Consider the following 26,331-nt stretch of genomic DNA (forward strand, 5'->3'; position numbering starts at 1 on the left):
GCTGTTTTTAAGCGATCAGTGGGGGTCTCAGTGCTCGGGCCCCCACCAATCAAAACTTTTGACTTGTTACTATGACATGTCAAAAGTTTTTTAAAGGTTTACTTACCCTTGAAATTTTCAATCTGTTAAAAATCAGAAAGGTTATACATTTTTAATATTGATATAAACCTAAGAAGAATATTTTCATCTGCTAGGAACCGTTTAGAGGCTCTGCTTAGGATAAATGTATAGATCAATACATTTAGCTTCTACAAGAAAAAATATCGTATTACATAATTGCAATCATAAACATGTAATTGTGATACTTTACAAATGACCTGTATTAGTAAAAGTTAATTCACAGCTGAGACAAAAAGAATAGGTATGCTATAAATAATACCGTCCGAAGCATTAACCTTTAATGGTTTAGTAGCCAATAGTTCAAGAATGGCTACAGTGATAGTTAGGTAATGATACGTTATAACCTTGTTAGGGTAAAACAGATGAGACAAATATTGAAACTTTTTTTTTTCTTGTGGGGAAACAGTATTTGTGTATATTCATATATATATATTTGTGTATATTCATATATATATTTGTGTATATTCATATATATATATATATATATCTATATAATTATATATATATATATATATATATATATATATATATATATATATATATATATATGAATTGAGCTGTACAGTATGAGTATTCCAGCCTATTAGATTGTGCAGTTGTATATATTGTATATTAATGTATTTTGGCTAGCTGTCTTTTGGCTTCACATTTTGAGTCATATCTTTTAAGAGCTTCTCCATCTCTATTTTTATAAAAATCTGATTAATAATGCAGGTTGAGATAGGGAAAGAAACAATTTGACTGCTGCCAAGCTCCTTTTCCCCTTTCAACACAGTGAGAATCTACAGTAGCTTTGCATTAAGCAGCTGAATCATGTTAGATTGGCCCTTTGCCTAAGATACACTGGCTAACATTTTTTTTTTTTTACATGAAATTCTAAGGCAGCTTAACCGGACAAACAAGTTTGTTTGTCAGATTATGGAGGTCCTCGACTCAAGGCTAGAATGACACATTTTTAAGGGCAGAAAAATGCAATGATACTTGACAACACTACAGAAAACTGTGCTGTGAATTAATACATACACAGTTCATTGTTTTCAATTAAGCGTCACGTAATGCATAAATTTGCTGCAGGGAAGATGAACATTCGCCAGCCAGGTCCAAAATGGCCCACCAGAGTACCAGATCCAGATGCTCCTTTGGTGTGCCCAGTTTCTGATACAATAATGGGCCCCAAAGGTCCAACGAAAAACAACCCTATTTGGAGCCAATCCCTTCCCACTAGGATTAACAAATAAATTAGATCTTATCGATGATATGTCCTGGGTGTCTAATGATGACGTGATGACTGTGTAGAAGGAGGATGGGCCTCAGAATATTTTCCTCTTTTGAGTCCAAGGTTCCCCGCTCAGTTAGGTATAACCTCTTCTACTCTACATACATGCTGTTTTAAAGAATATTTACTTAGTCATTTGGATTTATGTAGGTTTGCTATTTACACTGTATATGACAAGGACATACAGTGGTAATTCAATATGTATGCCTTGCTACACAGGTTACAGTAACATCTGATGATTGAATAACGAACTCATTTTAGTCATCAGTATGTTGCCTTTAGTTCATACATCTAAAGTTCCAGGAACTATTTATGCATAATTACTATTATCCATGTATGTTGACATAAGGATCAACATTTCAGATACCATTTTCATTGCTTAGGAGCTTTGATATGGTCACTAACATGGCATTAATTGGAATACAATTTAAAGGTACATGAAGGTCCCCATGACACCTGCATTTACATAATGCTATGCATATTTAGTTTACACATTACGTGCTCAAGCTATATTAATAGTGAAACTTGAACAAGGCCAAGGTCACCATTGCTGATATTATAAATAAGTAATATTTTATACTGTAGAAGAGAAAACCCATAGCGCAAAACTAAACTAAAAAAGTTTCATTATGGGCTAATGAGGTATTAGCCTTTATGCATTACTTAATAGATATAAAAAAAATCTGCCCTGCCCTTGTAATGGTTCCTAGTGATGGCCTATTGGAGTTCAACTGTGTTTTGTGCATTTTAGATTTGGGATGGCCTGTTGTTAAAGGGTGTCATATTTAATGGGGTTCACTGGGCTACTGTCACCCGCTATTACTACCTCCTTTATATTAGGGTCACTATGATTATGCCTAGATCCCCTACCTTTTTCCTTCTATTTGCCTTAATACTAAGTGTGTGTATCCGCGGTGATTCACGACACAATTGTATAGTAAATAAAGGCTTATTACTATTACAAATCACAGAAAAAAGAGGAGGAGAACCTCCAGCTCACCTTGTAAGTACAAGTCGGTGTACTATGATCTTCGCACGGATCCTCGCGTCGGCACGCGTTGTGTGGGATACAAGAGAAACAGGTATTGGATCCAGCGTAGCTGCAACTAAAAGGAACTTGTTCCAAGTTTAATGAAAATTGTATTAAAAGAGGTCAATCGGCATGATGTCCTCAAGTGCTAGGAGAGAGGTGAGAGAATGGAGGAAGCCGGCTAATACAATTTTCATTAAACTTGGAACAAGTTCCTTTTAGTTGCAGCTACGCTGGATCCAATACCTGTTTCTCTTGTATTACAAATCACACTAAGATATAAAACACAAAATACACAACACAGTAAATATTCACGGTATAGTATCAGGATACCGCAATACACATAATATATATTGAGTACTCTGACACTATATGCGGCTCAGTATTACAACAAGACATTACAGTACTATACTAACACCACCCACTTACCTAAACATACAAATACAATAAAATGCACTCATGCTATTTTCTATGTCCCACCCCCACCTGACTCTAACTGTCCCTGTTACTAATGGGTTAACTTTTGTACGGTTGGGACAAATAGAGAGGTTTGTACAGGGGAAGTGAATGGTTTAATACCAGGGTAAATTGTAACCTAGTGCAGGTAGAGGGGTAAACCGATGTGCAGGCTAGGGAACGTAAAGCATTACCAGGGGAATGTTCAGGTAGTGCAGGAGTAGGGGTTAAATATCAGGTCTAGGGGAGGTTTGCCCAGGGGAAGTGGCGGTTAAATGTAAGGGGAGAAGGGTAGCATAACGCTCATTGTATAGGGGAGGTAAAGGGTTAATCTGGGGGAAATGTGTTCGTTGTATAGGGGAGGTAAGTGTTAACCAGGGGGAAAAATGGGGTACCAGCTCGTTGTATAGAGGGACAGAGGTAAAGGGTTAACCAGGGGAAATGCTTGTTGCATAGGGGGAAAGGGTTAAGTCTAGCTACTGTTGCACGTGGAGAAGGAGGTGATACTTAGGCTTAGATTGTTGGTGGAGCGGTGAGGGATCTGGAGGGAGCAGAAGAAGACGTCCGTTAACCGGGAACAGAGAGAGCTCAGCAGGCCTGCTTGTCTTTTTAAACCCTCTCCATGCACTTCTGTATGACATCACTGTGCCAAACTCATGCACTCCTTGCCTGTAAAGCCCTTTTGATACAAAGCAATGGTGACTGCACGTGTTGCCTTGGAGGTAACCACGGTTAACAGAAGAAGACAATGCTTTCAAGCACCATCCCCCATTTAATGCAACTATTCTGCTCTTATAATTCAATCAGCATGACAGAGGGATATCAGCTGCCTTATCCTCGATAACACTTTCTCCCGAGCAAACAAGAAGATCACTGAAATGATGTTAGCAGGTCATTTTGTGGCAGGGCTGAAATGCAGTGCAAATGGGGTTTTTGTGATTGTTAATTTTCATGGCAAGAAATGACTTTGCAATTAATTGCAATTCATCTGATCACTCTTCATAATAATCTAGAGTTAATGGAAATTGCCACTATGAAAACTGAAACAGTAAACATGTGAAAACCAAAATTTGTGTCAGTCTCAAAACTTTTGGCCAGGACTGTACTACTACAGGGCTGAGTTACGGTAACATATTACTAATAGACAGACAGTCTTCTGCTGTACTATCAGGTCTATTGGAGTCGGTTCTTGTGATAGTAGGTGTTGGATGATGGGGTGGTAGAATTCTTGTGGCAATTGTTGCCATGACTTTTTTGTGAGGAAATTGAACTTACAGTAGTAAAAGAGTTTACATATTCAATACAAACAGTAGAGTAAATTGTAGTCTGTAATATTGATTTTGTATTTATTCTGTACCGCACAATGAGTTTAGTCATTACTGCTGAAAATTAAAGCTGGAAATAAATCATATGTTTCAGTGTCCATTCCACTCTCCAGTGTGAGTAGCTGCCAAGAACGCCTTTATTGAATGCCATATCATACTTTATTTTTTCATTAAAAATTCATGCTTTGTGAGCTCCATTGTATTTAGTTCAACAATATGAGATTGCACTAAGTCAGTATTTAATATACTCGCTATTTTCATTCAAAAACAATCTCAAAATAGCAATAAGTTAGACTAGGACTGATGAATGAAAAATGTCTCTGTACTTTTTATATAGCCTTTATTACTATTCACTGAAGCATTCATGCATATGGTGTTTACTGATATATTAGAGCCCCAGAGGCACAGATTTTTAATATCTTAGGCTTGATAATTAGATCTAAAATACCAACTACAATGACAACTTGCTAAACTGTTAATGATATAATAATTTCTTATACATTTTGTTACTGTTTATAATATCTTAAATGAAAGAATTTAGCGTTCATGCACATAGCCATATTACTGATCCTTGTTAAACACATCTAATACACAAGCCATAGCCTGCAATGTGCCCATACTGTACCTCCATGTGCCCCCATATGAAATCATATGGAATCCGCGATAATAAGGTTGTCACTATCTAGGGGTATGTGAACCCACTAGCCCGCTTCGTCATAGAGGAGAGGCAGTTAGCCAAGTCACGGTCTATGCAAAGTCTCTACAAGAAGTTTGTAGCACAAGGGTACCTGAGATAGTCTAGTCGGTGGCAGAGGCTCTGGCACGGATAAGGCTAGATGTGGAAAGTTGTGCCAGATGTGGCAGATGATATCATATGACACCAGAGGTGGTGTATACCAGAAGGCATGGCAGGTTGTGCCAGACATGGCCGATGATACCAGATGACACCAGACTTGGTGTATGCCAGCAGACATGGCAGGTTGCGGCAGATGTGGCTGATAATACCAGATGACACCAGACATGGTGTATAACAGCAGGCGGCAAAACACGACTCCAACACTAGACAGGCTCAGGAACAAAACACAGTGTGGGATACAGGATACAGGTAGCAGGGCATGGGAACACTGGGAGCAGGATAACTCTAAGGGACCATTTGCAATACGAACATGGGAAAACTACAACACTCAGGCAAGGCGTGGAAGGGCGGAGCCCTTCTTATAGTCCAATAGGCATGGATTAGGGAATTCTTAACAGGTGCACGCGCTGGCTCTTTAAGGCCGGGACCGAGCGCGCCCGCGCGCACCCTAACACTGAGAGCAGGGCCAGACGGCCGCGAGTGCCGGCGTCCCCTGTGAGGGAGATGCTGGCAGGACAACAGTGACAACAGTGGCTCACAGCGTTACCATATGGCGGCACACTAAGTGCCTACAGACCTGTAATACAAAATCATAGGATATCCGTGTGCCCTCTTTACAGGATCCACACACATGCAGTATATATGTAATTTATAGAAGTTTATAAAACTTTCTCTACCAATAGTGCTTATTCCACTTTTAGATATTTCATCAATACTACTGAGCTACCTTCTCTCTCTGCATCGCTACATTTTCTCTTGAGGAGCAGTGTAGGGGATGCTGGATGATCAGGAATTATCTATTTGCATGGTAGATAGAACCGCTGTAATAAAGTTCTGTATAGACATTTCTTACTAGTGATTATGCGCTACACAGCACCTGGGAGACGTTTAGTATAAGGTAATCTTGTGCAGATCCACAAAACTAGAGCTTCACTGTAAAAACTGGTTTCCACAGCACGGTGTGACAATCACGGCTTAATATGGTCATGGAGCCCATGCCTAAATGTGCATGTAGAAATGAGCACAAAAGGTCCAAAATTTACTAATGTATCCATCGGTTGAACTTATCATGAACTTATATTACTACAGATGTGTCCTTCCTTACCTTTCCTCTTATGTCAACATATCCCGAGATGTGTGACACGAGATGACCAGCTTAAAAAAAACATGATTTCACGATACTTTGTCACGAGATGTGTATATCTATGTGTCTACGTGTGGCCACACTGTGGTTGTGATGTAAATGGCAGTCTGTCAACAGTTTTGCTAGTATGTCACACTATTGAATTTAATTTATTTAATGAGAACGTGAAGTCCTTAACCAAATTCAATCAAAAGTAAGGTGTATGCAAAAAACATATAATTGCTAAATGTTTAAAATAGCTTAGTCTGTAACTGCCACCTTCCAGGCATTCTGTCATACGTGTCCTTTTATCTGTATTCCTATTCAATATCTGCAGTACCTAACCAGTACTGTAGGATAATTGTAGGAAGTCACTGCCCCATCATTTATCCTTTAAAATCATATATATGTATATATATATATATATATATATGTATATATATATATATATATATATATATATATATATATATATATATATATAGGAGCTAAACAAGTAACCATCTTTACAAAATATATGAACACATATGGAAAGAAATGAATTTCAAACAAATTTAATTTGCTGTAGCTCATTTAATATTTCATTTAGTAGTTTATTTGTTTTTGCAAAAATTAGTTTAGAAGCATACAACGAAAGAAATCTTCAAGTAGCATCATCCTGCCAGCGGGAAATGTGGCTGGGATAGTGAAGAGCTATTTTTTATTGTCTATAAAGTTTTCATGGGACCCGACTATTAAGTTCACACGAGCAAGGAGATCAAATAAGTGTTAGTTCGAAACAATTTTGAAATTGATACACAAGTCCTTCCAATACACTATAATATTCTCAGTGCATGAAATAACCATGAGTTGGTTTGTACTTTACAATGTACCGTATGTGAAATTGGTGCAGCAATATCTGCTGGAACTGGGGATGTCTGGGTAAGGGATCACTCTTACCCAGTAGTGAAGGGTATAAGCAGCGACCAATAAATATATAAATATATATGTAGCCTGTGATCAGTAAATATGGAGGCCAGGGGTTGGACACCCTCTCTTGCGCCCAAAGGCAAAGGTTTCAGAATGCCCCCTTACCCACCTGTACACCCTTCACTCCCTAAAGTTTAGCATGAACCTGTCAGATGGACAATCCTTCAGCCCACAGCTATCAGTCTTGATTCACCCATTAACTTGTAGGTCTGGCTCTTCTGAGAACACATGTTACTTCTGTGTATGTGCCATTCATATATGTATGTAGGGTTGTGCCATGCACTATTATCAGCCGCTGAAACACAGTGGCCAATTGGTTGTAGATAGAATTTTAAATGTCCTGCTGATTGTAACTTTTGATCCTATGTCTAAATGGATGGAATATACCATTGCACATCTGATCTTTATAATAGATATATACAAATCAGCAGCACTTGCCACACAACTAAGGCTTCCTTCAAATCTGCGCAAGGGCTCCGTTCTGATGTTCCATCGGAATGGAGCCCTGACTGACACAAACGGAAACCGTAGGTTTCCGTTTGCATCACCATTGATTTCAATAGTGACGGATCTGTTGCCAATGGTTTCCGTTTGCCTCCGTTGTGCAAGGGTTTAGTCGTTTTTATGGAATCAATACCATAGTCGACTACGCTATTCATTCCGTCAGAACAATGGGACCCTTGCACAACAGAGACAAACGGAAACCATTGGCACCAGATCCGTCACTATTGAAATCAATGGTGATGCAAATGAAAACCTATGGTTTCCGTTTGTGTCTGTCAGGGCTCCGTTCCGACGGAACATCAGAACGTCACCCTAGCGCAGATGTGAACAAAGCCTAAGGTGGGTGCATGCCTCCTAGATCACAGTCCAATGCAACTTCAATGTAGATAGAGGAAAGTGAGGCAGCACAACCAAATGAGTGAAACGTTGCATGTGGAATTAAACAGGATCACTTTTTCACTCATTTGGTTGTGCTGCCTCACTTTCCTCTATCTCTGATCTTTATAATATATTGGAATGTATATGGGAGTGTGGGATGGACTGGATTTTTTTACTTTTTTGTATGTTTTGTTCTTAAATTTAAATGTGAATAAAAAAGAAAGAATTTGAAACACAATTGTGCCCCCCCCCCTCAAGTGACGCCCTAGACAACCACCTAGTCTGCCTACACCTCATCCCTGCCCTGATAGTGGCAAGCTATTCGGGCAATGCCTTTGATGCCACACATTTTACATAACCACCTAGTTATCTTCTTTGTCAAGAATCTGGACTGTACCATGGGAGTAGGTTGCTACAACAAGCATAATCCGTTCAGTCTAGTTCTAAGGATAGAATAGAAAAATGTATTATGTGTTTTCGCAAAGATCCTATGTACATTTCCTTTTATTTGAGAATTGCAAAATCCATAAATCCTGGATAACCCCTTTAATTCCAGTTGTAGAAAACATACTGACCGGTTATTTGGTGCTCCATGAAACTCATCATACATTGTGTATATGTTTGTGGTGGGAGATGCAAGCCTACTGGGACAGAGATCAAGGTGTAAGAATAATATTATTAGTACTTTTACATGCACTGTTAGGATTTTACCTTATACTACCTGGCTATTATTATAGATACAAGTCACATTTTCTTCTATGTTTTATCTGCTGTAGCAGCTTTGCTCCTTTTTTGTTGATTGTTTCATGGTCGTATTTTCATCTCATGCCTTGAAGTTGTCTAATTTCCTCTCTTTTGATCAGGTTCCTTCCTCCTTGGCTTGTTTTCTATCATTATTTGTCATTTTGACCTCTCATATTCTTGTCTACAAAAGTTCCATCCAATCCTCTGGCCAGCATGATAGTTGGGGGACTGTGTTTACCGCTATGTTCCCTGTCTTTTGAGATGTGCCAGCAATTGCAATGTGTTTGCCATGTAATCAAATTGGAAAACATAGTACTGGATGTAGAAAAGAATAGGCGGTGTTGCTGCCACAGAAGTAAACATACCGCTGGCACCTGTGTGCACAACAACTTGCCTCTGGCACCCTTCAAGCTTCTTCACCCTGTCACTACACAGCCATTCGGGAACAAACTCGTCTCTTTCGCAGGTCATTACCACCTTGCTGCCAGCTTTCTGCTGGATGTCACCGCTGTACTAGTGGTGATATTTCAGGCTACTAGAAGTAAACACATTACTAGTTGAAAGGCCCGGAATGATATTGTTCCACTGAGATTATTTTGCCCCAGGTTATAGAAAAGACAAAGAGATTGGTGATGTATCACCTATCAGTTATTTTGCTGTAATTACCTAGATTTTATCTTACTTTCCTGAAGTTTAATCAACTTTGATATAAAAGCGGTTGCTCAAATGTTAATGGATTTGTTTTGTTTTGTAGAATGTGTATAATGTAATACTATATTATATAACTTAATATAAAACATGCAATAATAAATGTAAGCATAACAATAGGTTAATTTAAAGCCAACAAATATTATTTTTTTATTATAGCATAGAATTGTCTAGATCTAAAACTGTTTTTAAAGGTTGAGCTTTGCACGTTTTATGTTAAAGCAGGGGTGTAGTAAGGGGGTGGCTGGTGGGGCATGTGCCCCGGATGCTAGGTAAACATGGAGGGTGCAAATGAGCCATCTACCTTGGACATGGTATCTAGACACAAGGCTAGCGCAGTGAACTGAATCTTAAAGTTAAAGAAAAGTTTATCTATGGCTCTGAAAAAAATAAGCCATTGTTGCCAATTGAGATCAACATTCACATAAACCTGTCCATGAAATCTGCGATATGAACATGATATGTATATTTATAGGATATCACACCTATAAAGCTAAACAATCCCACTCCCCTGCCACATTGCAGTCACATACATATCTCAGTCTGTTATAAAGGGGTATTCCATTGAAAGACATTGATGGCATTGCCTGGCATTAAGCCATTCATGCCTGTCATATTTATTAAAGGTTGTAGAATTAAGTTATCATCACTAAAGGATTAGATCATTGGTTTGTCATAGTTTTCTTATGGTGTTGTTTCTCAGTTTTTCAGTATGTAGCTTTTGCATTACAGAGGTTTTATGGGCAGTACTAAACCTGTAGAATAATATGTTCGTACAATGAACAAATATATACAATGTATTTTCACAGATCTTACCAAATAAATTACTTTTTGGTGTTAAATTAAGCTCCTGGGCCACCATGCGAAACAGGGATCCTACCTACTATGAACTGTTTATAAAACTGTTGTCCAGAGCCCGACTGCTCCCTCTGCACACCCTATAGCTACACCAGATCATGAAATTGTTTCAAGGGCATGTAACATTTTAGATATTCTAAGCATTAGGTCTCATGTTGACAGGTGTACTGTACATGGAACCTGTATCACACGGTCCTGAATATGTCGCCCATACAATTCTATGGGCCCCTACTGTACCTCTATAGGACTCTTCAGTTTAACGCAGATGCACACAGAGGTTTATCTCTAGCGCTTTGCTTGTAAGGGAGAGTGCAATGTCCCTTTTTGGCACTTTGTCTCTTCATTTTGAGCAGATAATGTCTTGTACCTCAGCTTCCTGGGTTCCTATGAGTTTGACATGGTGGGACGCAGAATACTGAGGTTCACTACAGTCACACCTGAGTTTTCAAGTAGCTGCATTGAAAACAAGTGTCGGGTATGCTGCATAATGTATTGATAATGTATGCACGTAGCACTACCTATAAGCCATGTAGATAAAAATTAAAATAGACCATCATACACGGGGAGAAACAATAGGCCATCTGCATGTTCTGCATTTAACTGTGACTTTACTGGTGGTGACAAAAGCAGCTGTTACTTCTAGTCCTGTATGGAATGTAAACTGAATCACGTGAACAACCTATGGATTTAAATCCTATAACATAAGGACATCTATGTAGAGTTTCCATTAATGACTAGATATGTAGATATTAGTTTGGTCTGCTTGTTTCCTAAGTGGGTTAAGAAATCAACTCTGTCCTCCATACGTCTGGCAAACACCCATCTCCCCGATGAGCTCCGGCCAAGTTCTGGGTGCGTAGTGAGTCTGCATTCAGCAAAGAGTCTGGGTGTGAATACTAAGTAGCTAAATATTCTTTCCTAACCCCCATTAGGCGCCATGGCACAGTGTGTCGCTACCCCCCCCCCCCCCCCTCAGCCACTCTGCATGCTGTAAAGATCTTCCCATGACAGAAATCAGGACCTAACTGTTAAAGAAACCATCAGAGCACTGAGCACCGAGTGATCGCATCTCTGAACATTTCTAGCTTTTAGAAAATACGCTTCAGTGATTCTCTCAGCTTGTCGTATTGTTTCCTTCCCTTCATCTCTGCAACTCATGCAATAAGAAAATAAACATGGTCTTCTTCTGTGCTTAAGCTTACACACATATCTATCTATCTATCTATCTATCTATCTATCTATCTATCTATCTATCTATCTATCTATCTATCTATCTATCTATCCATCCATCCATCCATCCATCCATCCATCCATCCATCCATCCATCCATCCATCCATCCATCCATCCATCGGCAGCACTCCCAATTATGGTGAAAAATAAAGAGTGAGACGTTTCGGCTCCACAAATTAGAGCCTTCCTCATATCTCCATCTATCCATCCAGCCATCTATCCATCCATCCAGTCTCCAATATTCTTGCTAAATGTTTAGATTATATCCAATTGTGTGAGAACTTGTATTTGTGCTTTGCATTCAACTCAAAACTCGAGTATTCCTGTACTGTGTATACAAAAATAATCGCACAATCTGGTTTGGCATTATCCTCTGCTTAGTTCTCAGTTTGTTAGTAAAAACATGTCATTTTATAACTTATTATATTTACAGAAATACAGGTCCATGCCATGCAATGCCACTTTTGACATCTACCTTTATACTATTTTCTAATGGTTATCTTTTCTTTTTCAGCATCCTGCAAAGTGATCCCTACTATCCATCCAACAGCCCTTCCACCTCCTCCATCTGCCATATTACCAGTCATTTATCGCCTGTCCAATACCCGCCTTGCCTTCTTTTTACGAGAAGAAGGGCCACTTCCAACATGGAATTCAAGCATGCATCTGTTGCAACGGTCAGAACCTTTTGTTGTTTTTCAAACAAAGGAATTGCCGGTATTGAATGTCACCCTGGGACCTTTTGCTTCTGGACAAATTTTGCCAAAGGAATTACTTCAGCCTTCAAGTATACTAGAAGTTCCTGATCGACTAACTGTAAACTGGAAAATAAGAGCTTATATTATTCGTACAAAGGTTCCTGCCACCCAACCATTGGTACAGGTGCTCTTTTATGTAGCTGGCCGTGATTGGGATGATTTTGGTGTCACAGAGCGTCTTCCCTGCGTTCGGCTTCATGTTTTTCAAGAGATGCGAGAGCGCAAGACTTCATGTCGCCTACGGGGAAGTCTTGCCACTTGTCTTGCCCAGGTGGAACTTCCTCAAAGTTGGTTTGGGTGGACAGCAGCACCTATGGGGAGACGGAAATTGACCCCTGATGGAGGAGACATTAATGGTGAAAGCCAACAAATAGAACTTTTCTACACTTTACATACACCAGACTCTACTGGAAGCTGCCAAAATGACATAAGTACACGAAGAGGAGGGGAAGGCCCAACTCAACATCCTCTTTTAAGAATTGGTAGTGTTAGCCTATACCAACCAGTTCAGGTTGAGCAGATGCAAGAACAGCATTTGGATACAAATATCTTCATCAGGCTTCCTGATCGGCCACTACGTCCTGGGGAGATCCTTAACATCTTGCTGTTCTTACAGCCAAATTCAACCGTAGAACACTTCACAGTAAGGTAATATAACTAAATAAAACAACAAAAGTTAAATCCTGAACTTTATAACAGAAAAAATATCTCATATTTTCTCATGATTTGGGATAGTATAAATGAAATGTTGCATTTGGAACGCCAGTTCAGAAGCACAGGGTTTACATTAATATAAGGGACATTTGTTATGGATATGTTAATATATTATCATATATGCACAGGACCAGATGTATTACTTATTAAAAAAAAAGGTCACTGTCTGTGGGTATGTGGACCCACTAGGCCTCACCGCCGTAGCGGGGAGGCAGCTGACCAAACAAAAGAGCACCCAAGCAATACAAAATCCAGCACAAGGGTACCTGAATAGTCCAGACAGTGGCATGGATGACAGCAGGTGCAGCAGGTTGCGCCAGACGTGGCGGATGACAGCAAATGCAGTAGGATGCGCCAGACGTGGTGGATGACAGCAGGTGCAGTAGGTTGCGCCAGACGTGGTGGATGACAGCAAGAGCATCAGGACACGACTCCAATCACTAACAGGCTCAGGAACAATAAGTGTATGTTCACACCGTCGCAGTGACCAAAAACGTCTCAAAATACGGAGCTATTTTCAGGCAAAAACAGCTCCTGATTTTCAGACGTTTTTTTAACTACTCGCGTTTTTGCTGCGTTTCTTACGAACGTTATTGGAGCTGTTTTTCAATGGAGTCAATAAAAAACGGCTCCAAAAACGTCCCAAGAAGTGACATGCACTTCTTTTTCGCGGATGTCTTTTTACGTGCCATATTTTGACAGCGACGCGTAAAATTACACCTCGTGGGAACAGAACACTGTAAAACCCATTGCAAGCAATGGGCAGATGTTTGTAGGCGTAATGGAGCCGTTTTTTTTCTGGCTGTAATAGATAAAATGTATGATTTGGTGGGAGATATGTATTTTCACTCTTAGCGCTTGTCCACATATAACGGAATTGCTGCAGCAATTCCATTGAAGGTAGCAGACTTTCTGCTGCGGCAAAAATGCACCATTTCCTGTGTTTTTTCTGCAGAAAATGGTGCGTATTTTGCTGCATTTTTTACAATGCTGGGAGCTGGTGACATCTCTGAAAAACGCAGCAATTCAGTCCACTTTCTGCTGCAGGAATTTACATGCTTCCTTATGAAAAATACGCACCGCAGGTCAATTTCTGGTCGGAATTTTTACGCAGCGTGTGGGAGAGATTTGTTATATCTCACCCAATTTGCTGCTACTGTATTATGCCGCGTATTTTCCGTCTGCAAATCCGGATGGAATATACACAGCAATTCCACTACGTGCGGACGAGCCCTTACTTTTCTATTTCGTTATTGTTGAGCACAAATCACATTAGTAAACCTTGTTCACATCTGCGTGGAGGCTCCGTTAGTGGCCTCCGTCGCTGATCTGGCCGAGGCTACTGGAAACAATAGAGCAGCATGCTGCGCTATTGTTTCCGGTAAAATCGCGGACACCTCGATGGGTTCCGTCGGCCGCCAGTGGTGTCCGTGGTGCAAAGGACACCGTGGCTTCCGGTTTTCTTTTGTTCTGCTCCCCTGACAGAGCAGAACAACGGAAACCCCAAATGCAGGTGTGAACATAGCCTAAAATAGGCATTGGATAACCAACATACCTTATTAAAATACCGCTGGTGATACCTTTGATCAGACACTTCAAAAACATCAGTAAACCAATTTTTTTTTAAAAAAGCAAGAATTTTTATCCTTTTTTGTCTAAGGCCGGATTCACACGAGCATGTGTGTTTTGCGCGCGCAAAAGTTCAATGTGGCATCTGTATATGGTGCATGGCTGCGTGATTTTTGCGCAGTCGGCATCATTATGACACTCTGTTTTTATGTTATGACACAGTAAAAAAGGATGGGCTTTTATGTTTCCATTCACTTCTTTACCAACTGTAGCGCGAATCACGCGCGTCACCCGGAAGTGCTTCCGTGTGCCGTGCACGATTTGTACGCACCCATTCACTTCAATGGGTGCGTGCTGGGCGAAACACGGGCAAGTATCGTACATGTCGTGAGTTTTACGCAGCGGACAGACACTGTGTGAAAATCACGACCTTTCAGAACGGCCCCATTGACTTACATAGGTCTGTGCGACGTGCGTGATTTCCACGCGCGTAGCACGCACGTAATACACGTTCGTCTGAATAAGGCCTAAAAGTATGTTCACACAGCTTGTTTTCGGCCGTTTTTCGGGCCGTAAACTGCCGAAAAATCTGAGGCAGAATGACTCCAAATATCTGCCCATTAATTTCAATAGGAAAAAAGGCATTCTGTTACAACGGGCCGTTTTATACACGGCCTTCTTGAAAAACGGCCACATAAAAAAACGGCCGAAAGAGAAGTGCATGTCACTTCTTCAGCCGTTTTTGGTGCCGTTTTACATAGACTCGGAAGTGTCGGCTGTAACACACAGCCGACACACTCGCTCTATGGAGCGGACTCAGCCCGTGAGCCCGCTCCATATTCCCCCACCCGGCGTGCGCCGTATACATACGGCGGATGTCGGGAAGTGGTTAAACCCTACTCTTGCATACGTAAAACGTATACGTTTTTGTCACCAGATATGGGAAATCTTGACTTTACAAAGCTTGATTTAGCTCAAGAACAAAAAAAGTATACGTTTTTAGAAGTAAGAAACGTGTGCACAAAACGAGATGTGAACATGTCCTAATCAGTATGTCTCCCTACTTGCACTGATTATTTTTTAGAAGGTTTTTTATGCCCTGTTCACACAGAGTTTTTTTAGAGCAGATTTTGACGTGAAAACTGTGTCGGAATCAGCTCCAAAAAACGGCTGAAATCGCCTCCCAGATGGAGGTGTTTTTTTTCCCTGGCAGTTTTTAACCGCTCGCGAAAACAAATAGCAGCATGCTGCGATTCCGTCTCTGACCTCCCATTGAAATCAGATTTTTTTCTGCCTGTAAAATACTCTGTGTGAACTCGGCTTTAATATGAACTGGTCATCTGAGTGTACAAAACGTGATTGTATATTCAATTAACAATAAGGGCCTCAGCGTTAGCTTTTCGTTGAGGGGCTCCAACTGAGGTTTCCGTCGGGGGAACCCCTCAACGGAAAAGCAAACGGAAACCTTAGTTTCCGTGTGCAGTACCATTGATATCAATGGTGACGGAAACATTGCTAATCAATTCAGTTTATCACCTTTCCGTCTGGTTTGCGTTTTTTTTAGGGAATCAATAGCGCAGTTGACTTCGCTATTTATTCTGTAAAAAAAACGCATACCTGACGGAGAGGTGATAAACGGAAGCCATTAGAAATGTTTCCGTCACCATTGACATCAACAGGGCCTAAGACTGTACATTTTTACCAACTTAAAAATGATTTCCTTTAGGCTGGATTCACACGAGCACATTACGTCCGTAATGGACGGAACGTATTTCGGCCGCAAGTCCCGGACCGAACACACTGCAGGGAGCCGGGCTCCTAGCATCATACTTATGCTATGGGCATAAAAGGAGAGAAACTCATGGTGTGGCCCCCATGTTCCCCTGACCTCAACCCTATTGAGAACCTTTGGATCATCCTCAAGCAAAATATCTATGAGGGTGGGAGGCATTTCACATCAAAACAGAAGCTCTGGGAGGCTATTCTGACATCCTGCAAAGATATTCAAGCAGAAACTGTCCAAATACTCACAAATTCAATGGATGCAAGAATTGTGAAGGTGATATCAAAGAAAGGGTCCTATGTTAACATGTAACTTGGCCTGCTAAGTTTTTTTTTTTGATTGAAAGAGCTTTTGATTTCTATAAATATGACCTCCTGATGCTGCAAATTCAACAAATTACCATTTTAGTTCTCTTTACAACCTTTAAAATGTTATGATCTCTGTTGTGCATAATAATGTGAAACAGTGCATTTTGAGTTTTTTACTTCTAAAAAAATATCTGTTATCATTTGGAGATTTGTTCAATAAAATATATTATACTAGTGTAGTCATCTTACTAGATCACTATGTGCAGCCACACATTAAGACACACATTAACGTTACTCAAGTGTCCTGACAATGAATAGGCATCACTACCAGCCAGGACGTGATGTCTACTCACAATCCTGACATTTTGCTAACGTTTGTGTGGGATTTATAGCAAGGCAAGCGTAATCTCGCGAGATTACGCTGTAAACTGTCATTTAAAACGAGATTACGCTTGCCTTGCTGTAAATGTCACACAAACGTTACCGAAGTGTCAGGATTCTGAATAGACATCATGTCCTGGCTGGTAGTGATGTCTATTCACTGTCAGGAAACTTGAGTAACGTTAATGTGTGTGTATGTGGCATCACATAGTGATCTAGTAAGATCACTATGTGCAGAATAAATGAATGGAGAGAAGTGTATGACGCTGATTGGTCAGTGTCATACTCTTCTCTCCACAACGCACACTTGGTCAAAAAGTAAAACACGCCCAGTTGTTCACAAATGATCGTTTTTCTAAATAAAAAACACTGCTGTAATCTACATTACAGCGCCGATCACATTATGTAGAAGATAGGGAACTTATAATGTGGTGACAGAGCCTCTTTAAAAAATGTCTTTGGGCCACGTTCACAAACGCACTTTTAATTCCGTTTTTGGTCTTGTTGTTAGCTACGTTTTTTTATAGGAAAAAAACAGGAGTGGACACAAAATAAAGGAGATGGATTTGTCTTTTCTTTACACCTTTCCTGTTAGGAAAACTGCTAAAATCAAGTACTACACTCTTAGGCTGGATTTACACGAGCGTGTGCTTTTTGGGCGCGCAAAAGGCACCTAACAGCTCCGTGTGTCAGCCGCGTATGATGCGTGGCTGCGTGATTTTCGCGCAGCCGCCATCATTATGACACTCTGTTTGTATGTTTGTATGCACGTGGTGCTTTTCTGTTTTCATTCATACTTTTTACTGCTGTTGCGCGAATCACGGAAGTGCTTCCGTGTGCTGCGCGTGATTTTCACGCTACCATTGACTTCAATGGGTGCGTGATGCGCGAACAACGCACAAATATAGGACATGTTGTGAGTTTTACGCAGCGGACACACGCTGCGTGAAACTCACGGACAGTCTGCACGGCCCCATAGACTAACATAGGTACGTGCGAGGTGCGTGAAAATCCTGCGTGTTGCATGGCCCTATTATACGTTCGACTGAATAAGCCCTTAGGGTATGTTAACACATCGTTTTTTTGTAAGGCAGAAAAAAATATCTGCTTCAAAATCCCTAAAGGGATTGAATTGACAGTGTTTTTTTTACGCTTTTTTTTTTCCACGTTTTTTTGCTGTGTTTTTTGCCCACATTTTTTTTAAGCCGTTGAAGCTAATGCAAAAACTGCAGCCAAAAAAGCACCAAACGAGCGCTGCAGGTTTTTTCTGCCTCCTATTAATTTCAATGGAAGGCCAGAGGCGGAAACCACTCGAAGAAAATCAGCCCCTGGCTCACAGTAAAATGACCATCAGCCCGCCAGTCACAGTAAAATAACCATCAGCCCCCGACTCACAGTAAAATGACCATCAGCCCATCAGAGGACATTACAGGGAGGAGGTATAAGAAGAGAAGACTACAACTTCCAGCATTCCCCTGGCTCCAGTTCTCACACAATTGCTAACAAACTAAAGAAAAAAATACTTACCCTGCCAAACGTTAATGGCTCCTCTCCCTCCTTCAGGCTCTTCTAGTGGGATATGGTGGGTGGCACTTGTAGCAGACGTACGTGCGTCACGTCTGCTACAAGGTTGAGGGCGGAGCTTGTAGCAAAAAAAAATAATTATTTTTATTTTTTTGCAGTGGATGAGCGGAGTGTCGCGGCACCCCTGGACGGTTCTCGCGGCACCCCGGTTGGGAACCACTGCTTTAGGAGAACCATGTAACTATTCTTGTATTGCCAGATCACAGATACTATAGGTGATGGAGTCAAGATTAACTTTCCTTTTTACATTGCTGACAAAACAATTATAGTTAAGGAAATGGGGAAGTGATGACCAATTAAGCCCATCGTTCTCATACCTATTCTGGGAGTCACTTAAGCAATAATCTAAGATGTGTGTGCCATTAAGCTGTCTGTCGTGCAGCTCAGAGCTGAGAGGAAAGGGAATCACACAAGTTAATAAGGACACCAGCAGAGACACTACCTCTGAGGATCCAGTCCTTAACACCTACTGTTGAGAAATAGACACAGTACTGTGCAAACGTTTTAGGCAGTGGTGGAAAAATTTTGTAAAGTAAGAATGCTTTCAAAACTAGAAATGTTAATAGTTTTTTTTATCACTTAACAAAATGCAAAGTGAAGGAACAGAGGACAAATCTAAATCAAATCAATATTTGGTGTGATCACCCTTTGCCTTCAAAACAGCATCAATTCTTCTAGGTACACTTGCACAAAGGCATACATTTTGTGGGATTATAGTCAGGTGTATGATTAACCAATTATACCAAACAGATGATAATGATCATCATTTTCATATGTAGGTTGAAACACAGTCATTAACTGCATACAGTTTTTGAAGGAACTCGGCCAAACAACTTGGAGAACTAACAACAGATCTTCTGTGGATATAGGCTTCCTCAAATCCTTCTGTCTCTTCATGTAATCCCAGACAGACTCGATGATGTTGAGATCAGGGCTCTGTGGGGGCCATATCATCACTTCCAGATAGTTCTTAATGACATTGGCTGTATCTTTGGGGTAGTTGTCCTGCTGCAGAATAAATTTGGAGCCAATCAGTCGCCTCCCTGATAGTATTGCATGATGGATAAGTATATGCCTGTATTTCTCAGCATTGAGGACATCATTAACCCCTTCACGACTGCCATTCAGCTATATACGTTCCAACTGCCGATGCCCCGTTCAGTTGCCACGTGTATAAACGTTGGCAGCCTTGAACGGTGCAGTGCACGAGTGCAGTGTTGCTTCAGTGTGAGCTGCAATGCACTCTCATGTCTGCCGGAGCTTTAAGAGCACCGGACTACACCCCCCACTGTAGATAGCGTTACACACAACCCCCTGTAGATAGCGCAAAACCCCCTGCAGATAGTGCTACCTAAGCTCCCTCTCGGAACGGAATCCCCGGCCAGATTCCACTTCTAGAGGGAGCCCCCAGACGTCTCTCCATCCCGCTGTAAATACTGCCCCCCTGTAGATAGAAACGCCCTCTGTAGATAGCGCCACCTAAACACCCACTAGGAGCAACATCCACTGTGTCAGATCGCTCTGTGCCAGGGATCCCGCTTCAAGAGAGAGACCCTGACATCACTGTCCACCGTCAAGGGCTTCCTCTAGGAGCGGAATCCCCAGCCGAAACTGTGACCGGCGATTACTGCTTGAAAATGCTTCCATTGAGGAAGTGAAATGTTGCATTTGTTGGGTGAATAAACTTCACTTTTTTTCGTGAGTGCTGCTTCCATGCTCTTGTCTTTTTGTTATATATATATATATATATATATATATATATATATATATATATATATATATATATATATATATAATATACATATAATATAGAGAAATATATATAAGAAACGAAAAATTTCTAATCTCGAAAATTAAAGCCTCATAAGTCTTATAAAAGACAAAGTAAAAATAGTTGTGATATTTGTGTGAAGCGGTTGCAAAGATATTATCGTTTAAAGAAGTTCATATCAGAACTGCAAAATTTGACCTGGCCACAGAGGTATCAATAACCCTTGGTCATCAAAGGGTTTATTCTGACCAAATCCCCAATTCCATTTGCTGAAATGCAGCCCAAAACCTGCAAGGAACTTCCACCATACTTCACTGTTGCCTGCAGATACTCCTGGACATCTTGCGATTTTAAAGGGGAGTAAGCATGATGTGTCTTTGATCTGCTGCACTAAGTTTCCTTGGCCGACCACTGCGTCTATGGTCCTATACGTTGCCCGTTTCTTTGTGCTAATTTAAAAGAGCCTGAACAGCACATATTGAAACCCTAGTCTGCTTTGAAATTTTATTCTGACTTTTAACACAATAAATACACAATGGCAAGAAATTTTAACTTGACTTTTTCAAAGGCTTTTCAGTTGCTTATGTCGTGTGAAATCACACTGCAGCAAGTTATCAGAGTCAAGATAAACTTGGCTACATCTATATATATATCTATATATACACTACCGATCAAAAGTATTAGAACACCTCCATTTTTCCAGTTTGTATTTACACCGTTTAATGTCTCAAATGTACTTTGAAATGAAAGCATAGAAGAAATAAACAAGTTAAGTTGAATAAAAATAATTGATTAACTTTGTTACAATAAATTAAATCTAGATTTTTGACCCTTCAAAGTAGCCACCTCTAGCTGATATTGTAACGACGGGGGTGGAGAAACGAACAAGTGAGCCCTAATCTACCCACCACTCTGTCCCTGCCTACTTGCAACGACCCGCCCTAGGCGACGGGGTACAACTGGGCGGCGGTCCCTACACTCAGTAAGTGCACTAGACAAACATACAAGGGAATACAAAGCAAAGGGAAAGGGGCAGTTGCCCACGGCAACACCGTGAGCAACCAGAGTGGTGAACGAGCCAAGTCAAACCAGGAGAGCACGAGGTACCAAACGCAGAGCAGGAGAGTAGTCAGTAAGCCAGGGTCAGTATGGAGCAGGATCATATAGTTAGGAGCTGTAGCTGGGCCAGGAAACCACACGAGAAGAATCACAAGCAAAGGAGGAACAGGAAAGGCAGGTATAAATAGACAGAGGGCGGGAGCTAGCTCCGTCTGGCCAGGCTGCGATAGGCTCTCCCACTCCTAAGCCTGCCATCCTGAGTGGTGGAAGATGGAGTCAGTCTCAGAGACGTAGATTCAGGTGCAGACTGATTACCTATGGGAGTTAACCCCGAAGCTGTGCCTGGCAGATCCTTTACAGTAACCCCCCTTTTATGAGGGGCCACCGGACCCTTTCTAAGTGGACCTGGTTTACTGGGGAAACGAAGGTGGAACTTCCTGACCAATACCCCAGCGTGAACATCCCGGGCGGGTACCCAAGTCCTCTCCTCAGGCCCGTATCCTCTCCAATGGACCAGGTACTGTAGGGAGCCTTGGACCATCTTGCTGTCCACAATCTTGGCCACCTCGAATTCCACCCCCTCAGGGGTGAGAACGGGAACAGGAGGTTTCCTCGAGGGAGCCAAGGACGGGGAGCAGCGTTTAAGGAGGGAGGCATGAAACACGTCGTGTATACGAAAAGATGGGGGTAACTCCAGCCGGAAGGAGACAGGATTGAGGACTTCAATGGCCTTATACGGCCCAATAAACCGGGGAGCAAACTTCTTGGACGGGACCTTAAGACGCAAGTTCCTAGACGATAACCACACCAGATCCCTGACCATAAACAAGGGGTTAGCAGAACGTTTTCTATCAGCCTGAGATTTTTGTACGCTCTGGGACGCCTCTAGGTTCTTCTGAACCTGGGCCCAGACTGTGCACAGTTCCCGATGAACGACCTCTACCTCCGGATTGTTGGAACTTCCAGGTGAAACGGAGGAGAACCGTGGATTAAACCCAAAATTACAGAAAAAGGGGGAGACCCCTGACGAGTTACTGACCCGGTTATTAAGGGAAAATTCGGCGAGGGGAATGAATGAGACCCAATCATATTGACAGTCAGAGATAAAACACCTTAAATATTGTTCTAGAGATTGATTAGTCCTCTCAGTTTGGCCATTGGTTTCAGGATGGAAGGCAGAGGAGAAGGACAGATCAATCTCCAACTTTTTACAGAAGGCTCTCCAAAACAAAGAAACAAATTGTACCCCTCTGTCCGAAACAATATTGACAGGGACCCCATGGAGACGCAGGATGTGTTTGACAAACAAGGTAGCTAACGTCTTGGCGTTGGGTAGTTTCTTGAGGGGCACAAAGTGGCACATCTTACTGAAGCGGTCTACTACCACCCACACCACCGACTTGCCTTGGGATGGAGGCAAATCGGTGATAAAATCCATGGAGATATGTGTCCAAGGTCTCTGGGGAATGGGCAACGAACGTAGTAAGCCCGCTGGTCGGGACCTGGGAGTCTTGGACCTAGCACAAACCTCACAAGCGGCGACGTAGGCCTTAACGTCTTTAGTCAACCCAGGCCACCAATAGTTTCTGGCAATGAGGTGTTTGGTACCCAGGATGCCTGGATGACCAGATAGTGCGGAGTCATGATTTTCCCTAAGTACCCTTAGCCGGTATTGCAGGGGAATAAACAGCTTGTTCTCAGGAAGGTTCCCGGGAGCTGAACCTTGATCAGCCGCAATTTCAGAGACTAAATCAGAATCAATAGAAGAAATGATTATAACTGTACTGACTGCCACCTTGGCTTTCTTGGCAATTTCTCTGTAGGACAGACTTAAACTTCTAAGGCTTCATTCAGACGAACGGGAATTACGTCCGTGCAACGGACCTATATTAGTCTATGGGGCCGTGCGGACATGTGCGTGATTTTTACTCAGCGTGAGTCCGCTGAAAAAAAGTCACGACATGTCCGTTCTTTCGGCGTTTTGCACGAATCACGCACCCATTGAAGTCAATGGGTGCGTGAAAACCATGCATGCCGCACGGAAGCACTTCCGTGCGAACTGCGTGATTCGCGCAACAGCTGTCAAAAGGATGAATGTAAACAGAAAAGCACCACATGCTTTTCTGTTTACAAACATCCAATTGGAGTGTCATAATAATGGCGGCTGCGCGAAAAGCACGCAGCCGCGCATCATATGCTGCTGCCACACGGAGCTGTTAAGTGGTTTTTGCGCACGCTCGTGTGAACCCAGCCTAAGGGTTATAATTCTCTGTCTGTGTTTTGTTAATAGCCTTTTTTTGCCATTATGTAAGCAATGTGCTCTGTCCTGAAGAGCAGAACTTTCCAACTTTTACCTTACAGGGTGTTGCAATGCAGTCTGTTCTAGCACTGGTTATGTAGAATCAGAGAGTTTGAAAGTAATCTCCAAAAGTTGAGACACCTGTAAGAATAGTTTGCATCCAATTTCAAACCATAAATTGCTTTCTGTGCTCCTTGATGTCTTCCCTGGAAAAAAAAGCCCTTTGGTTAAAATCAGAAATTCAGACTATTGTGTTTGAGGTTAAAAATTCATATTATTTTTATGTTTTTAACTTACTTTTAAACGTTAGTTGCTGTACTAGAACTGTGTTAATGTAAAAAATATCTGCAAAAATTGAGGTGTTCTAAAACTTTTGACCGGTAGTGTATTTATACAGTGCTGAGAAAAAGTATTTGCTTCCTACCCAATCTCTTCTATTTTTGCTAATTTGTCACATTTAAATGTTTCAGAACATCTGACTAATTTTCATATAAGATAAAGACAACACGAGAAAACACAAAATGCTGCTTTTAAATGATCATTCCATTTATTGAGGATACAGATTTATTTAAAACCTATATCACCCATGTGAAAAAGTAACTTCCCCACTTAACCTAACAGGTTGTGCCACCCTTGTTAGTAAAAAGTGCAATCAAACATTTGCGATAACTTACGATGAGTCTTTTACATCGCTATGGAAGAATTTTGGCCCGCTCTTCTTTGTAGAATTGTTTTAATTCAGCTACATTGGAGGGTTTTACAGCATAAACTGCCGGTTTAAGGTTTTGTCAGGGCTTTGTAATTATATTAACTTTTCAAATAACTTATGTTGATCTAATGATATACCTGATATAGAACAATTTTGTCATTTACTTACTGTTAAAATTGTGTTTTATCCATGAAAATTCTGTGTGAAGTTACTGCCACTAGGTGTCTCCCTTCTTGTAATCTGCTGCTTACCCCCTGTTGTGAAGCATTGTCCGTCTCTGGTTACAGAGCAGAATTGATGGGCTGCAAAAGGTGGGGTTGTGTCTCTGCCTGGCTATACAAGTCTATGGAGAGGGGAGGGGGAGCAGGAGAAAGGAGCAGAGAGAGAGTGAGTTAGCAACACACACTGCAAGTAGGTCTATGGAGGGAGAGCAGGGAGAAGAAGTAGGCGCAGAGAGAGAGACACAGATGTGATGATAAGATTTCTATGTCACCCCAATGCTGGATTCTAAGCTGTACTGCTCATTACTGCTGTATAATCTCATCCATGCTGCTGCAGCTTCTATATATGTGATATATAGGAGAGCAGGATTCTATTCTTTTATGTGTGCTGTGTATAGAAGGCATGATAGCAGTTAGGCTCCATCCACCAGCTCAGAGACAACTGAGAATTAGAGAGAGAGAGCCTGCAGATGGGAAGACTGCTAAATAATGCAGAATGCAAGTCATAATGGCCAGAATTAGTGTTATTCCTTATGTACAGTCATAGAAATCTTTATCTTGACTTTTAATGCATTAAATATACAGTGTCAAGAAACTATAACTTGACTTTTTCAATAATTTTTCAATGGCTTTTGATGTGTGATATCACGCTGCAGCAAGTTATCATAGTCAAGATAAAGATGGCTACATCCGTACACACATATGACAGCTTATTCTGAAATGTCACCTGAAAAGTTAGGTACGCTTTAGGCATTTTATTAATATGATCTTGATTTCTTCCACTGCCAGTTCTATTTCCATATCTTGTCTCCATTTTTCAATGGTATCTATTAATATATCTCCTTGTTCAGACTGTCCCAATACACCATATATGTAGGAGGTAGCATATGTTTTGTGCACAATTAATATCTCATCTAATTTACTATAGTTTCGTGCTTTTAGAACAATTATCTTAAAATCCCTCACTTAATAAGTGCAGTAAGTGCTTGTAAGATAAGGCAAATGTGCGTTCATAAAAACGCTCGTTCCCGAACATTGCCATGTGTAAACAGGGAAAAAATCAGTCAATGAATGAGCAAACGCTCGTTTATCAGCTGATCAGATGGTCCTAGTTGACAGCACATCTGCCTGCATAAGTAGTGAGATGTGCTGCCAACATGATACAAATGCATAAAGACGCACGATCGTATTAACGATTGTTCATCCTTATACATTATACAATTCTTGCTCCTTGTGAAAGGACCTAACGAATGCCGAGCAACGTGCTGTACCGTCGATTGGCGCTCTTTTTTACGACCATGTAAAACCACAGTGTAAAACCACATTTAGAGAGTTTGTGCCAGGGAATAGCTACTTGAGCAATTTCCCAGGATCTATGCTTATGGAATTAATATAAGAGCGATTCTCTAAAAGTTGCAGGAAACTGTCTGGATCAGGCGCACAAGTAAATAAGCAACCTCAAGTCTGTCACCACTCTGGTTGGCAGTCTAAGACCCCCAAAGGTTTTCACCAGAGCCTGCTGCAAGGCAGGTTGGGTTTGGCTGCTTGGGACCCAGGTTGCAGGTGCAGAATAAAAAGTTAGACAAGAGGTGCACCT

The 26,331-nt window shown here is 41.2% G+C and overlaps 1 protein-coding gene across 1 annotated transcript in view; it reads left to right on the forward strand.

The window, feature by feature from the left end:
• TMEM132E (transmembrane protein 132E) overlaps positions 1-26,331 on the forward strand; it is a 378,804-nt gene that overhangs the window by 269,145 nt on the left and 83,328 nt on the right. The window contains exon 2 of the mRNA XM_075852911.1: positions 12,093-12,984. Within this exon, the coding sequence (XP_075709026.1) occupies positions 12,093-12,984 (892 nt within the window). The remainder of the gene's footprint in view (positions 1-12,092; positions 12,985-26,331) is intronic.

This window comes from Rhinoderma darwinii, chromosome 2, assembly GCF_050947455.1.
Source record: "Rhinoderma darwinii isolate aRhiDar2 chromosome 2, aRhiDar2.hap1, whole genome shotgun sequence".
Classification (NCBI taxonomy): domain Eukaryota; kingdom Metazoa; phylum Chordata; class Amphibia; order Anura; family Rhinodermatidae; genus Rhinoderma; species Rhinoderma darwinii.